The sequence below is a fragment of the Schistocerca piceifrons genome, chromosome 3 (genome assembly GCF_021461385.2).
Source record: "Schistocerca piceifrons isolate TAMUIC-IGC-003096 chromosome 3, iqSchPice1.1, whole genome shotgun sequence".
Lineage (NCBI taxonomy): Eukaryota > Metazoa > Arthropoda > Insecta > Orthoptera > Acrididae > Schistocerca > Schistocerca piceifrons.
This window is the reverse complement of record NC_060140.1, coordinates 334,252,807-334,267,189: the sequence shown is the minus strand read 5'-3', so window position 1 is coordinate 334,267,189 and position 14,383 is coordinate 334,252,807. Positions and strand designations below refer to the sequence as shown.

Sequence of the window (14,383 nt, the reverse complement as noted above, 5' to 3'; positions counted from 1 at the left end):
TATACGTGGATGATCTAAAACTACTGGCAGCAACAAATCAACAACTCAAGAAGGAAGAGATTAGTGTTTAACGTCCCATCGACAACGAGGTCATTAGAGACGGAGCGCAAGCTCGGGTGAGGGAAGGATGGGGAAGGAAATCGGCCGTGCCCTTTCAAAGGAACCATCCCGGCATTTGCCTGAAGCGATTTAGGGAAATCACGGAAAACCTAAATCAGGATGGCCGGAGACGGGATTGAACCGTCGTCCTCCCGAATGCTCAACAACTCAACCAACAAGAAGATTACTTATTGGATAACCACAGCGACTGCATAGAAGCGATGGAAAAAACAGATGCCTATAAATATCTAGGATACAGACAAAAAATAGGAATAGATAATACAAATATTAAAGAAGAACTAAAAGAAAAATATAGACAAAGACTAACAAAAATACTGAAAACAGAATTGACAGCAAGAAACAAGACAAAAGCTATAAATACTTTTGCTATACCAATATTGACCTACTCACTTGGAGTAGTGAAATGGAGTAACACAGACCTAGAAGCACTCAATACACTTACACGATCACAATGCCACAAATATAGAATACATCACATACATTCAGCAACAGAAAGATGCACATTAAGCAGAAAGGAAGGAGGAAGGGGGATTTATCGACATAAAAAACCTACATTATGGACAGGTAGAAAATTTAAAAAAAATTCTTTATAGAACGAGCAGAAACTAGCAAAATACACAAAGCAATCACTCATATAAATACATCGGCTACACCATTGCAATTTCATAACCACTTCTACAACCCTTTAGTTCACGTAACATCAACAGAGACAAAGAAAGTAAATTGGAAAAAGAAAACACTACATGGCAAGCACCTGTATCATCTAACACAGCCCCACATCGATTAAGACACATCCAACACATGGCTAAGAAAAGGCAATATATACAGTGAGACAGAAGGATTCATGATTGCAATACAGGATCAAACAATAAACACCAGATATTACAGCAAGCATATTATTAAAGATCCCAATACCACAACAGATAAATGCAGACTTTGCAAACAACAAATAGAAATAGCAGATCACATCACAAGCGGATGTACAATACTAGCAAATACAGAATACACCAGAAGACATGACAATGTAGCAAAAATAATACATCAACAACTTGCCATACAACATAAACTAACAAAACAACACGTTCCCACATACAAGTATGCACCACAAAATGTACTGGAGAATGATGAATACAAATTATACTGGAACAGAACCATTATAACAGATAAAACAACACCACATAACAAACCTGACATCATACTCACCGATAAAAGGAAGAAATTGACACAACTAATCAAAATATCCATACCCAATACAACAAATATACAGAAGATAACAGGAGAAAAAATTGAAAAATACATCCAACTGGCTGAGGAAGTCAAGGACATGTGGCATCAGGATAAAGTTGACATTATAGCAATTATACTATCAACTACAGGAATCATACCACACAATATCCACCAGTACATCAACGCAATACAGCTACATCCAAACGTATATATACAACTACAGAAATCTGTAATTATTGATACATGTTCAATTACCCGAAAGTTCCTAAATGCAATGTAACATATACCGTACACTTAAAAGGAAGTCACACTTTATCAAGGTCCGTGATACTTTCCATTTTTAACCAGACATAATGTCTGAGAAAAGAAAGATGATGATAATAATAATAATAATAATAACAACAATAATATTACACAGAACTTCACTAAAGAAAATCTAATATTTTAATATTCATGCAGGTTATATTAGGAACAACAGACATTTCCACCAAAAAGTAATTCTCAAACACTATCTGTCCATCTGCCCCTATCACATTCTTTCCTTCTTACTCACTGCAGTCTGGACACAAGCTGGTGATGTGTGTTTTGCATAAATGTTTATTACACTTTCCACACAACATGTTTTTTTTTATTGTCATTGCATGAAGGACAGAACTTACAGCGTGCACATTTAACAGAGTTTCTTATTGTAACTGATTTAGCCACACTAGCCAGTCCTTCTGGGTTTTGGATGCTCCTGACCATTCTCAAAGAATCTTCTGTTCTTGAAAAATGCTTCGATGATGCAATATGCTCTGCAACCAGTACATCCAGAAATATGATCCTTCTAATCAATTACCTTGCATTCCAGTTAGGGGCAATCAAAGTCCACAAGACATATGCATTATGAGCAGCAATATCAAGAATATTGTCAAAAACTACTGTGGGCCATCTGATCGAGTGTGTCTTCAGCCCATTTAGTTGAATTATAATATAAAATCATTTTTGGCTTCTTATCAGCCCTGCACAATAGTACACCATGAATGCTTGCCACAAGGTTGAAGGATCAGTAACAAGTACTACAGGATAACCCAGAAGTTCGTTAAAATTTGAAAGTGTACTATCTCACGGAATAATGTTGGTGGTGAGGTAAAACTTGACACAGACGCCTGAAATGTCATGAGGTTTTTTGAAACCCAAACGAGTACAAAAACCGGTGAACAGGTGGCGCTGAACATCAGTGAGTCAGTGACGCTCCTTGAGAATAGCGTATAAAATGTCAGCGTCATGATTGCGAGGTATGCCGTTTTGTTACAGAATTGTGCCATCCCCCTGGCCAGTAAATATCTACTCAAAAGTATGAATTTTTCTTGCGTATATTAATGACCTGTCATATGTTACATTACCAGATGAAGTTTGTGTTATTTGCAGATGATACAAACATTGCAATAAATAGTAAATCAAATATAAATTTAGAAAGTGCAGCTAATCAAATTTTTACTGACATTAATAAGTGGTTCATAGCCAATTCTCTGTCATTAAACTTTGAAAAGACCCACTATATGCAGTTCAGAACTTCCAAGAGATTTCCTTCTTGTGTGTATAAAATATAATGATATGGAAATAGAAGAAGTTGAGTGTGTAAAATTCTTGGGATTACAACTTGATAATAAATTCAGTTGGGAGCAACATACTAACGAACTGCTAAAGTGCCTAAACAAGTCTGTATTTGCAATGCGAATGATGTTAGACATAGGAGATATATATATATATATATATATATATATATATATATATATATATATATATATATATATATATATATATATATAAAAAAAATAACTGGCATATTATGCTTATTTTCACTCCATTATGTCATATGGTATCATATTTTGGGGTAACTCCACAAACCGAGAAAAAATTTTTAGAGTACAGAAGCGTATAATAAGAGTAATGTGTAGTGTAAATCAAAGATCATGTCGAAACCCATTCAAAGAATTGGGCATGCTAACCACAGCTTCTCAGTATATTTACTCATTAATGAAGTTTGTTGTAAATAATACATCTCTTTATCCAACTAACTGCTTAGAACACAGTATCAATACTAGGAATAAGAACAAGATACATGAAGATTTAAATCACTTACTATTTGCCCAGAAAGGAGTCCAGTATTCAGCAATGCATATTTTCAGTAAGTTACCAGCAACGATTAAGAGTTTAGTTTCAGACAAGGCACAATTTAAACAAAATTTAAAAGAATTTTTGGTAGCCAACTCCTTCTATTCCGTCTATGAATTTCTCAACTAGTGCAGTAGACCATTATAATGAAAATATATTATACTTTAATTTTTGACAATATTTGGTTGTAACAACCAAGTAACTACCTAGTGTGTGAATGATGGATGTATGAAAAGCAGATGTAAGTCTTAAATCTGTAAATAGTGGAAGTTTAATTTTAAATCTTGTACATAATCTGACTATTCTTAACTGAGAATCACTGAAATGAATAATTTACTTTAATTTTTAACACTACCTGGTTGTAATAATCATGTTACTAGCTACTGTGTGAATGATGGATTTATTGAAAGCAGATGTAAGTATTAAACCTGTAAATATTAGAATTTTAATTTTAATTCATGTACATAATTTTACTGTTTATTGGCTGAGGATCATTAAAATTAATGAAACTCTAGTTTTCCTAATAACATTTTTGCAATGTGTTTATCTGATATTTTCCACACCCAGGAGGATCCTCTCTTTTTGTGGATCTATGGAATGAATAATTAAATCTCATCTTATCTTGTGTAGGATGACGCTCCACCCCATACTGCTACACGCATAGATCTCTTGTGCGCATCGCTTGGTGAGGCTCGCCTGTGCAAAGGATCTGGGAGATGTGTTATTTTCTACCGGATTTGTCGATACCAAACCTAATGAGGGAGGTTGTAAATGTTTTCTTATATTTTTGTCAGAATATTTTTTTGTGAATTGTAATTTGCCTTACTTTATGCTAATTTGCTTATATGTTTGAGAGTGACAGCATATTGATTAATGTGACGAAGAATATCAAAGAGACTGGTTACAAGTGGAAGCTTGTGTGTTGTGTAAAATGTCTTTGACGCTGGAGTCGTCTTTGACCGTAGTCAGTCGGCAGTGAACTCTCGGTGTGTATGACAGTGGAACAATGTGCAGGTCGCCATTATAACAATTTGCAAGTGAACAAGAAAAATGAATTATGTAACTACTTTTTTTATATAAACATCAAGAAGGAACCACATTCGAAGAAATGGTATTTGAAGCACCAAAAATGAGGCAAACACATTGAACCACGTCATTTCTTCAGCCGACGAAACAGCATCATGGAATAATACATTCACTAGACGACTGAAGCCAATACAGAAAAGTCAAATATCATAAACATTTCATGGAAAAGTGAGCACTGTCATGAAATATGCTAAATTCAAGTATATAAAAATAGTGAGCATATTTCACCCGCTGAGCCACCGCTTCCATCATGCTTTGCCTGGCAGGTCCCCATACCACAATCCGTGCAATAACTGGTTACGGGGTTACCAAAAGTCGCAATCATCAGGGACGATAGACAGCACCTGACGGCAATTTTGCACCATACCTACTGATATGCTGTACAGTGCTGTTCCCAACATTGTTCCTAGATCACAAGTGCTGTTGAATGAAGGCCGACACCTTTAACATTGCTATAAAGAACATCGTCTTTGCTACACATCAACTGTTATGTTAATTATTGCTTTTGTATCATATGAAGCACCTTCTGTTGGTCATTTTGTGCACTTTTATTTGCTTTCAATAAAACCTCATGTCTTTTCAAGCATGTGTGTCAATTTTTACAACTCTACCTACCAAGGGTGCCCATGCCCATGGGCATGGGAAGTGAGCCACTCCCTCCCCAGCTCTCAGCCCAAGGGAAAGAAAAAGAATATAAGAAAATGATTTAAAAGTCGGTATTATGTAGGTGTTTAACTGTGTCCTAACTGGTCCTATTTACAAGTCACCATTCGCCTTTCTAAACATTAAAAATACTCACTACCTCCCGGTCTAGCCCCTCCCTATACAAATTACCTTATGGACACCCTTGCTGCCTAGACTATTCCATGAACTACTAAATAGATACAAATCTCACACCTACCACAGTAGTACAAGTTTATATGCCTACCAGGTCCGTAGATGGTGAAGAGATGGAAGAAATGTGATGATGATGTTTGGTTTGTGGGGCGTTCAGCTGCACGGTTATTAGCACCCAAACAAATTCCCAACCTTTGCTCTGCCCAATCTCGCCACTTTCATGAATGATGAGAACAACACAAACACCCAGTCATCTCGAGGCAGGTGAAAATCCCTGACCCCGCTGGGAATCGAACCTGGGAGCCCGTGCTCGGGAAGTGAGAACGCGACTGTGAGACCACGAGCTGCAGACGCTGGAAGAAATGTATGATGCAATAAAAGAAATTACTCAGATAGTGAAGGGAGACGAAAATTTAATAGTCATGGGTGACTGTAATTCGATAGTAGGAAAAAGAAGAGAGGGAAAAGATAGGTGAATATGGGCTAGGGGTAAGGAATGAAAGAGGAAGCTGCCTGGTAGAATTTTGCACAGAGCAAAACTTAATCATGGCTAACACTTTAAGAATCATGAAAGAAGGTTGTATATGTGGAAGAGGCCTGAAGACACTGGAAGGTTTCAGACAGATTATATAATGGTAAGACAGCGATTTAGGAACCAGGTTTTCAATTATAAGACATTTCCTGGGGCAGATGTGGACTCTGGCCACAATTTAATGGTTATAAACTGTAGATTAAAACACAGGAAAGTGCAAAAAGGTAGGAATTAAAGGATATAGGACCTGGATAAACTGGAAGAACCAGAGGTTGTAGAGAATTTCAGAAAGAGTGTTAGGGAATGATTGACAAAAACGGATGAAAGAAATACAGTAGAAGATGAATGGGTAGCTTTGAGAGATGAAACAATGAAGGTAGCAGAGGATCACATCAGTAAAAACACGAGGGCTAGTGGAAATCCTTGAGTAACAGAAGAGGTACTGAATTTAATTGATGAAAGGAGAAAATATAAAAATGCACTAAATGAAGCAGGCGAAAAGGAATACAAAAATCTCAAAAATGAGATCAAAAGGCAGAGCAAAATAGATAAGCAGGGATGACTAGAGGGCAAATGTAAGTATGTTAAAGTATATATCACTAGGGGTAAGATAGATACTGCCTACAGCCAAATTAAAGAGACCTTCGGAGAAAAGAGACCACCTCTAAGAATATCAAAGAATATCAAGAGCTCAGATGGAAAACCAGTCCTAAGCAAAGAAGGGTAAGCAGAAAGGTGGAAGGAGTATATAGAGGGTCTATACAAGGGCAGTGTAATCTCAAATAAAGCAGGTGTTGACAGGTGTGAAAATTACAGAACTATCAGTTTAATAAGCCATGGCTACAAAATACATACACAAATTATTTACAGACAAATGGAAAGACTTGTAGAAGTCGACCTCAGGGAAGATCAGTCTTGATTCCATAGAAATGTTGGAACAAGCTAGGCAATACTGCCCCTACGAATTCTCATAGGAGACAGGTTAAGGAAAGGCAAGCCTACATTTATAGCATTTGTCGATTTAGAGAAAGCTTTTCACAGTGTTGACTGAAATACTCTATTTCAAATTCTAAAGGTGGTAGGGATAAAATAAAGGGAGTGAAAGGCTATTTACAACTTGTACAGAAAACAGATGGCAGTTATAAGAGTCAAGGGGCATGAAAGGGAAGCAGTGGTTGAGAAGGGAGTGAAACAGGGTTGTAGTCTACCCCGATGTTATTTAGTCTGTATATTGAGCAAGCAGTGAAGGAAACAAAACAAAAAAATTTGGAGTAGGAATTAAAATCCACAGAGACGAAATAAAAGGTTTGAGGTTTGCTGACAACATTGTAGTTCTGTCAGAAACAGCAAATGACCTGGAAGAGCAGCTGACCGGAATTAACAGTATCTTGAAAGGAGGATATAATATGAACATCAACAAAAGCAAAACGAGGATAATGGAATGTAGTCAAATTAAATCAGGTGATGATGAGGGAATTAGATTAGGAAATGAGATGCTTAAAGTAGTAAATAAGTTTTGCTATTTGGGGAGCAAAATAACTGATGATGTTCGAAGTAGAGAGGATATAAAAATGTAGACTGGCTACGTCATAAAAAGTGTTCCTGAAGAAGAGAAATTTGTCAACATCGAGTATAATGTTCAAATGTGTGTGAAATCTTATGGGACTTAACTGCTAAGGTCATCAGTCCCTAAGCTTACACACTACTTAACCAAAATATCCTAAGGACAAACACACACACCCATGCCCGAGGGAGGACTCAAACCTCCGCCGGGACCAGCTGCACAGTCCATGACTGCAGCGCCTTAGAAACATTGAGTATAGATTTAAGTGTCAGGAAGTCTTTTCTAAAAGTATTTGTATGGAGTGTAGCCATGCATGAAGTGAAACATGGGCAATAAACAGTGTAGACAAGAATATAATAGAAGTTTTCGAAACATGGTGCTACAGAAGAATGCTGAAGATTAGATAGGTAGATCACATACTGATGAAGAGGTACTGAACAGAATTGGGGAGAAGAGGATTCTGTGGCACAACTTGACTAGAAGAAGGAATTGGTTGGTAGGACTAGGGCACGTTCTGAGGGATCAAGGGATCACCAATTTAGTATTGGAGGGCAGTGTGGAGAGTAAAAATCGTAGATAGAGACCAAGAGATGAATACACTAGCATATTCAGAAGGATGAAGTTGCAGTAGTTATTCGGAGATGAAGAGGCTTGCACAGGATAGAGTAGCATGGACAGCTGCATTGAACCATTCTCTGGACTCAAGACCACAACAACTAAATTTTCAAATGTTGACAGAATTTTTTTATGACCCTGTACTTCCAAATTCAGCGCCGAAACACCCAGATGTGTCACGAATCAAGCCATGGCCTTTGCTCATGACAATGGACCTGATCACATTTCGTCGCTTTTTCGTGATTTTTTACCAAAAACATAACTGTAATGGAGCTCCATAACAAATATATTCCTAGGTGTGGCCCTCTGACTTCTTTCCGTTTGCAAAACTAAAGAAAACCTTTAAGAGACGTTTCATCAATGAAGATGAGATTAAATACGCATTGTAGGGAGAGATAAAAGATATCCCAGTTCCAGAAGTGTTTCGGGGATTGGAAAAGTGTATAATATCTAATGGGGAATATTTTGAAGAGGATAACAGTAATGTAGAGGAATAAATGAAATTACTTCCAAAAAAGACAGTCGCATTACATTTTGTTTAAACCTTGTGCGTAAAATTATAAGTGGTTCCAGTGAAGACTTTTTCTTTTTGGGTTGTGTCCGCCCCTGGTAGTTGAGTGGTCAGCGTGACGGAATGTCATACCTAACGACCCGGGTTCGATTCCCGGATGGGTCGAAGATTTTCTCCGCTCAGGGACTGGGTGTTGTGTTGTCCTTATCATCATTTCATCCCCATAGACACGGAAGTCGCCGAAGTGGCGTCCACTCGAACGACTTGCACCAGGCGAACGGTCTACCCAACGGGAGGCCCTAGCCACACGGCATTTCCCTATTGGGGTCACGACCCTCCCACCTCCCCACTCGTTGGATCCGCGCCTGATTGTGTAGGGTCACGTGACTGCGTGCTACTAGTTCCACATCATCCACAGCGATCCAAAGCAACCAGTGTGCCCTTTCAACGGGGGTGGCCAGTACATTGTGGAGTGAGCTTATTTGCTAATTTGTTTTAGTGGGGCGACTGACCGGAGCTGGTGCCAGGCGTGGAAGGCTTGCTCGGGCACGGCGTCGAGGTGGCAGCCCTGCAGGTAGAGCACGCGCACGGCGGCGGCGGCGGGCGCGCCGGGCAGCAGCGCCTGCAGGCCGGCGCCGCCCCCGCCCTCGCCCCCGCAGCCAGACACGTTCACCAGCAGCGCGCCCTCCGGCAGCTCGGCGGGGATGGCCGACAGGTGGGGACAGTCGACGCGCAGCCCGCCGGGTCCGCACTCGCAGTCCGTAGGGCACTTCTGCAACACCACGGTTACACACCTTCAAAACATGGTCCAAATGGCTCTGAGCGCTATGGGACTTAACTTCTGAGGTCATCAGTCCCCTAGAACTTATAACTAGTTAAATCTAACTAACCTAAGGACATCACACACATCCATAGCCGAGGCAGGATTCGAACCTGCGACCGTAGTGGTCGCGCGGTTCCAGACTGTAGCGCCTAGAACCGCTCGGCCACCTCGGCCGGCTACACACCTTCACTCGCTGCACCCTGACACGTGACAACTGGCCCACAGCACTTTCGCTCTCTCCGCATCAGAACAGTTTCTATTAGGCGAGACTAGACAGCCACATAGAAAGGGCGGACATTAATTTCAAATTAAACAGCGAAAAAATTGAGCAAGTGAGGAGAAAAAATGAAAAAGAGAAACAATTAAAACACCGAATTGCTTTTCAAATGCATGCGGAACAGTTGCTTAACAAATCTTTACTTTTTGAACAGTGTATACAGAAAACCTACACACACCGATTTGTACCTAAATGTCTTCAGTTGCCACCACAGCTCCCAGCGTGAAGGCGTTTTGCGCACACTTCGTCACAGGGCACGATCGATCTGCGATCAGGCGAGCCTTCCAGCAGAACTGCAACACCTAGAGACAACATTTTGGAAAAATGGGTACAACCAGAAGCAAACAAGACACGCACTCAGACAGACTGCGCCAAGAGAACAAGATGAAGAAACAGAAGAACACAAGTCGTTGGCGTGCATTCCGTTTGTCGGAAACACCTCAAGGAAAATCGGCAGAATCCTGGGGAAACACAATGTGAAATGTGTATTCCGACACCCTGCAAAAACCTTGACTCTACTGGGTTCAGTGAAAGATGACCTAGACCTTCGAAAACCAGGCGTTTATCAATTTCCCTGTCAGTGCGGAAAATCATATATTGGGGAGACAGTCCGCACTGTAGAAGAGAGGTGTCGCGAACACAAGCGCCGTACTGAATTACGCCAGGCCATTAAATCAGCCGTAACTGACCATTGTATAAACACTGGCCATACTATGGACTATGAAAAAACAAAAATACTCTGTCAATCCTCCTACTTCTGGGACTGTGTTACTAAAGAAGCCATCGAAATCCGACTACAGGACGATCTAATTAATAAAGACAGCGGCCTTCAACTTAGTCAGGCTTGGAACCTGCACTCAGGCTGGAGAGAAAGATGCGGTCCCAGAGATAGAGGACAGCCCCCGACGGCGGCAGCAGGGGACTGCAGACCCAGTTCAGACCCAGGCGCCGCTTCCCCCACCACCTCCTGTAGCCGCCGCATCGGCCGCACTAAAGACACCACGAGAGGAACGGTGGAGGGGGTAACGGCTAGTATATATTGGGCGCCAAGAGGAACAGCACAGCATTCGTCAGGAACCACCTGAAGATGGCAGCGTGTACGTCTGACGAAATATTGTGGAGAAATTACGACGCTACCCCATCGGATACCCGAGAACTGTTCAAATTGGAAATACGCCGGGAAAACTTCAGATCGCATATCAAGTCTTTACTTTCTTTGACCAAAGTGCTTGCTGAAAAAAAAAAAGGTTTATTCCTCATTCTATAAATATTTCAATTAAATCAATGACCTAATAATATCACGATTATCCAGATGACCAAATTTGATGCCTCCGCATGTCTCCCGTTAGTATAGCATAATTTCTAAATTTAAAAAAATTCATTTACACCAGAAAATAATTTCACACTTTTATTAGTTCATTTTCTTGGAATTAACTAAAATACGTAACTGAAGCCAAATTTGGTTACACTGGTATACTCAGTTGAGTTCTGGTTTAAAGTGTTGAGTACTGTCTTCCTACTTCAGTTATTTTCGGAAATTTTAAAAAACTGAGCTCAGAAACTAAGAAACCGAGGACATCTGTTGTCCTCAATCAGTTTTCAAGGAATTGAGAACTAAGCATGAAAAACTGAGGACTGTTCGTAGAAACTGTGGACGTCTGGTCACCTTAGTTTAATGATTAAAAATATACATACACAAAAAAAAATTTATCAGTTCCACCAGGAAGGAGGTACACGACTAGTGTTGTCTATAGTTCAACCATACTTAGACCGTCAGTACCGCCGTTCGATCGTGTCCAGGCGTCTCGGAGTGAACCAAACCGATGTTGTTCGGACATGGAGGAGATACAGAGAGACAGGAACTGTCGATGATATGCCTCGCTCACGCCGCCCCAGGGCCATTACTGCAGTGGATGAAGACTACCTACGGATTTTCGCTCGGAGGAACCCTGACAGCAATGCCACCATGTTGAATAATGCTTTTCGTGCAGCCACAGGACGTCGTGTTACGACTCAAATTGTGGGCAATAGGCTGCATGATGCGCAACCTCATTCCCGACGTCCATGGGGAGGTCCATCTTTCCAACCACGACACCATGCAGCGCGGTACAGATGAGTCCAACAACATGCCACATGGACTGCTCAGGATTGGCATCACGTTCTCTTCAGCGATAAGTGTCGCATATGCCTTCAACCAGATAATCCTAGGAGACGTGTTTGGAGGCAAACAGGTCACGGTGAACGCCTTAGACACACTGTCCAGCGAATACAGGGAGGCGGGGGTTCCCTGCTGTTTTGGGGTGGCATTATGTGGGGCCGACGTACGCCGCTGGTGGTCATGGAAGGCCATAACGGCTCTGTACGATACTTGAATGCCATCCTCCGACCGATAGTGCAACAATATCGGCAGCATACTGGCGAGACATTCCTCTTCATGGACGACAATTCGCGCCCCCATCGTGCACATTTTGTCAATGACTTCCTTCAGGATAAAGACATCTCTCGACTAGAGGGGCCAGCATGTTCTCCAGACAAGAACCCTATCGAACATGCCTGGGATAGATTGAAAAGGGCTGTTTATAGACGACGTGACCCACCAGCCACTCTACGTCGAACTGCCGTTGAGGAGTGGGACAATCTGGACCAACAGTGCCGGTAGCTATGGCCGAGCGGTTCTAGGCGCTTCAGTCCGGAACCACGCTGCTGCTACGGTCGCAGGTTCGAATCCTGCCTCGGGTATGGATGTGTGTGGTGTCCTTAGGTCGGTTAGGTTTAAGTAGTTCTAAGTCTAAATTGTAAGACATTTCCAGGGGCAGATGTGGATTCTGACCACAATCTATTGGTTATGAACTGCAGATTGAAACTGAAGAAACTGCAAAAAGGTGGGAATTTAAGGAGATGGGACCTGGATAAACTGAAAGAACCAGAGGTTGTAGAGAGTTTCAGGGAGAGCATAAGGGAACAATTGACAGGAATGGGGGAAAGAAATACAGTAGAAGAAGAATGGGTAGCTCTGAGGGATGAAGTAGTGAAGGCAGCAGAGGATCAAGTAGGTAAAAAGACGAGGGCTAATAGAAATCCTTGGGTAACAGAAGAAATATTGAATTTAATTGATGAAAGGAGAAAATATAAAAATGCAGTAAATGAAGCAGGCAAAATGGAATACAAACGTCTCAAAAATGCGATCGACAGGAAGTGCAAAATGGCTAAGCAGGGATGGCTAGAGGACAAATGTAAGGATGTAGAGGCTTGTCTCACTAGGGGTAAGATAGATACTGCCTACAGGGAAATTAAAGAGACCTTTGGAGAGAAGAGAACCACTTGTATGAATATCAAGAGCTCAGATGGCAACCCAGTTCTAAGCAAAGAAGGGAAGGCAGAAAGGTGGAAGGAGTATATAGAGGGTTTATACAAGGGCGATGTACTTGAGGACAATATTATGGAAACGGAAGAGGATGTAGATGAAGATGAAATGGGAGATAAGATACTGCGTGAAGAGTTTGACAGAACACTGAAAGACCTCAGTCAAAACAAGGCCCCGGGAGTAGACAACATTCCATTAGAACTACTGACGGCCTTAGGAGAGCCAGTCCTGACAAAACTCTACCATCTGGTGAGCAAGATGTATGAGACAGGCGAAATACCCACAGACTTCAAGAAGAATATAATAATTCCAATACCAAAGAAAGCAGGTGTTGACAGATGTGAAAATTACCGAACTATCAGTTTAATAAGCCACAGCTGCAAAATACTAACGCGAATTCTTTATAGACGAATGGAAAAACTGGTAGAAGCGGACCTTGGGGAAGATCAGTTTGGATTCCGTAGAAATGTTGGAACACGTGAGGCAATACTAACCTTACGACTTATCTTAGAAGAAAGATTAAGAAAAGGCAAACCTACGTTTCTAGCATTTGTAGACTTAGAGAAAGCTTTTGACAACGTTAACTGGAATACTCTCTTTCAAATTCTGAAGGTGGCAGGGGTAAAATACAGGGAGCGAAAGGCTATTTACAATTTGTACAGAAACCAGATGGCAGTTATAAGAGTCGAGGGGCATGAAAGGGAAGCAGTGGTTGGGAAAGGAGTGAGACAGGGTTGTAGCCTCTCCCCGATGTTATTCAATCTGTATATTGAGCAAGCAGTAAATGAAACAAAAGAAAAATTCGGAGTAGGTATTAAAATTCATGGAGAAGAAGTAAAAACTTTGAGGTTCGCCGATGACATTGTAATTCTGTCAGAGACAGCAAAGGACTTGGAAGAGCAGTTGAACGGAATGGACAGTGTCTTGAAAGGAGGATATAAGATGAACATCAACTAAAGCAAAACGAGGATAATGGAATGTAGTCAAATTAAATCGGGTGATGCTGAGGGGATTAGATTAGGAAATGAGACACTTAAAGTAGTAAAGGAGTTTTGCTATTTAGGGAGTAAAATAACTGATGATGGTCGAAGCAGAGAGGATATAAAATGTAGACTGGCAATGGCAAGGAAATCGTTTCTGAAGAAGAGAAATTTGTTAACATCGAATATAGATTTAAGTGTCAGGAAGTCGTTTCTGAAAGTATTTGTATGGAGTGTAGCCATGTATGGAAGTGAAACATGGACGATAACCAGTTTGGACAAGAAGAGAA

General features: G+C 40.9%; 2 protein-coding genes across 3 annotated transcripts in view; both read right to left on the bottom strand.

Annotated features, from left to right (window-relative positions):
* Nucleotides 1-9,247, bottom strand: part of LOC124789713 (leucine-rich repeat-containing protein 15-like) — a 59,341-nt gene extending 50,094 nt beyond the window's left edge. Inside the window, exon 1 of the mRNA XM_047257164.1 lies at nt 9,162-9,247. The gene's annotated coding sequence lies outside the window, so the exon portion shown is untranslated. The remainder of the gene's footprint in view (nt 1-9,161) is intronic.
* A 46-nt stretch (nt 9,248-9,293) lies between these two features.
* LOC124788328 (FAD-linked sulfhydryl oxidase ALR) overlaps nt 9,294-14,383 on the bottom strand; it is a 416,232-nt gene continuing 411,142 nt past the window's right edge. The window contains exon 6 of one of the 2 annotated variants that reach the window (XR_007016088.1): nt 9,294-9,421. Coding sequence is in view for 1 of the 2 variants with exons in the window: in XM_047255573.1 (XP_047111529.1) it covers nt 9,420-9,421 (2 nt within the window). In the remaining variant the exon portion in view is untranslated. The remainder of the gene's footprint in view (nt 9,422-14,383) is intronic. The other variant, XM_047255573.1, reaches the window with a different exon arrangement.